Below are 2558 nucleotides of genomic sequence, written 5' to 3' on the forward strand. Positions count from 1 at the left end.
AACAGTTCGTTGTTGGTTCGTACCTGACATTAGCGTACACTCTTCTGCTGCGCGATGATCGTAGTTGACAGCGGTTAGGGGCAGATTGCAGTAGCTTCTAAGTTATCACTGGGTTATAGCTGTATCTGTATCTATATCTGCTCGACGGAGAATTATTATTATCTTAAACACGACATAGGTCAAGAATAAGACGATATCGACAATCATATCATGATCATCATGATAAAGCGTACTGCAATTTAACATGGAATTACTACCCGAGTAAGGAAGGATTCAAGATGACGATATATTCGATACGATCCAGCTATCATGTGTGCTCCAGCTTCAAATAGAGTAAGTGGTAAGGTTAAATACGTGCGCATGCTAAAGCATCAGTCTAGATAAGACGCTTTAATATCAGCGCAGCGTATCTTCAATCGGTGCGGGCAAAAAAATAATGTATGTACGCTGTGCAGCGGACGATGACACTACCATAAGCTTCAGAAAACGTTCAGCCCCAATCATCCTGCATGATGAGGGAATAGAATACAATGCGTATGGTCAATTGACACAAATAGATACAAATTAGGGAGGTGAGTCCAACTTTTTGGTCAGCTCACGTTTTCACCTAGTAACCTTATCCGGGGAACAGTCCCCGATTTTGCCAAAGCTGTAAAATTGAATCATACATAATATATACCTAGCATCCTAGATAGATGTGGACCGCGAATGGTATCGGTCTCTTATTTGCGCGCGGCTCTGCTTCATATTAGGGATCTAGTTATGTCTCGGGGTTCAAGCAAACCCTGATCAATCACCGGAGAAGCTTTCGAATGCTTCCAAATGAATTCTAGCCATGTTTTGGGATCCGCTAGCAATCATAAATGTCTTAAGGAATAATATGTCCACCCAATCTTGGGTCAAGACTGATGAACCAACTCAAAACTCAAAACTCAAGAAAGAATAATGTCCACATTATCTTTGACTTACCATGGATAAGATGTTCTTTCATTTAATCTAGTAAAGCTTAAATTTAATCGTCATGTTGTTGCTAATTATCGCCTCCATCTTTCAGCTGGCCTCGCGTCTTCCGTACGGAGCACCTCGCCAATTTCATCGATTCTACCGATTCTTACAATTAACATATTGACTGACTACCGACTACCGAATACTAACTATTGACCTTGCAACACAGCACCATTGATTTATCACACATACAACAAATGATAGAATTGTATGCCTCGCTTTGGCTCTCCGCAAGATGAAGTAATCGGTCCTATCTCATCTATTTTATCAAACAGCCATCAATGATCACTTGTGCCTGACACTGGCATTGACACTGACACTGCCTGTGCCTCTTCTTTCAATGTCCATCAAAGCACGAATTAGGCAGCTCAATTTTGAAGGATAGCGATCCTCGTTGTATACGACGGCGTAAGCTTTATCCAAGTGAGTTATATCTTACTTTCGTAGTCATTTGTCATTCTACATTCCCAAGAATCTCACCATTCTTACACACACCCTTCATATTATGTCTATTAACTTAAGTTTGAATAACAATCAATCCAAGAATTCTATTTCGAACGGCCGAAAAACTATCCAGGTATTCTAATGAGACCATAGCACACCGGCCGATTATGTAACCATCCTCCCGTCAGCCCCCTAAAGGACTAACCTTGTCCCCACGCTTTTCATGATCTCATGTCCCCTACCTCTCGCGTGGAAGTGTGGATGTCACTTAACTCTACCGGAAGCAGCCATGCTTCCCCTTGACTTCCACGACTCTCAAAACTCCCCACCTGTATCCCACGAAGGCATCAATGAAAAGGATCCACACATATTACCTTTAGCATTGCATGAATAAGAAGCGCGAACGCGCGACCGTTTGCACTACCCGCTCGCCGTTGCTTGCAAACCACCAGGATGCAGTGGAACCGATGGAACACTGAGAAACATTCAAGAGAACCAGGAAGTTCCCAACTTCCTGATTCATCTGCAGTATCGCCCCACAAATTGAATAAAAGAAGTTTGAAAAGTGTTCTATCGGAGCCCGGGTCCCTGCATACTGCAGCCCCTTCATCTCAAACATCTTGGACACCCATGCGTGGTTACTCAGGAGTAGCATATTCTGTACCATGTTACTCTAATGCCCTGTAAATGCCCCGTCGGCAACGCTTCCTTGCCTTCCATATGTGTTCTACCGAGGTTTCTAGAAGGAATGGATGGTTCTAATTAATATTCCAATCGGATACCATACGAAATCTTACCTTATATAATATTGTACGACACGTTGGGGAACAAGTTCATCTCATGCACCAAGGTTCCCGACCTGTTGGGCGACATGCAATGCAGCAGCAATCTCCGCTAAGCCGTACCGTTCAGACGGGATCTCTCCCCGTTAGGATCCAGTTATTTTACTTGGTCACAGAGTTCTCGATTTCGATCTTAATTCAATAGGAAGAACATTTGGGAATTCTAATACATTGCCAACTTTGAGGATCATAAAAAGTTTTCTTTTCATTTCATATCACGATTCAATATGAGATGTCGATTGTAGACCAACCCCTCTGATTGAGGCG

The 2558-nt window shown here is 42.8% G+C and overlaps 1 protein-coding gene across 1 annotated transcript; it reads left to right on the plus strand.

Moving 5' to 3' along the window:
- Nucleotides 1–1902: 1902 nt before the first annotated feature.
- On the plus strand, nt 1903–2136 carry Bfra_012308 (uncharacterized protein; the record flags this gene model as incomplete). The annotated part of the gene is made up of 1 exon (XM_037342625.1): nt 1903–2136. One exon carries the CDS (start codon nt 1903–1905, stop codon nt 2134–2136), a length of 234 nt encoding a protein of 77 aa, XP_037187609.1.
- Nucleotides 2137–2558: the final 422 nt, after the last annotated feature.

Source organism: Botrytis fragariae (genome assembly GCF_013461495.1).
Source record: "Botrytis fragariae strain BVB16 chromosome Unknown tig00000270, whole genome shotgun sequence".
Taxonomy (NCBI): Eukaryota; Fungi; Ascomycota; class Leotiomycetes; order Helotiales; family Sclerotiniaceae; genus Botrytis; species Botrytis fragariae.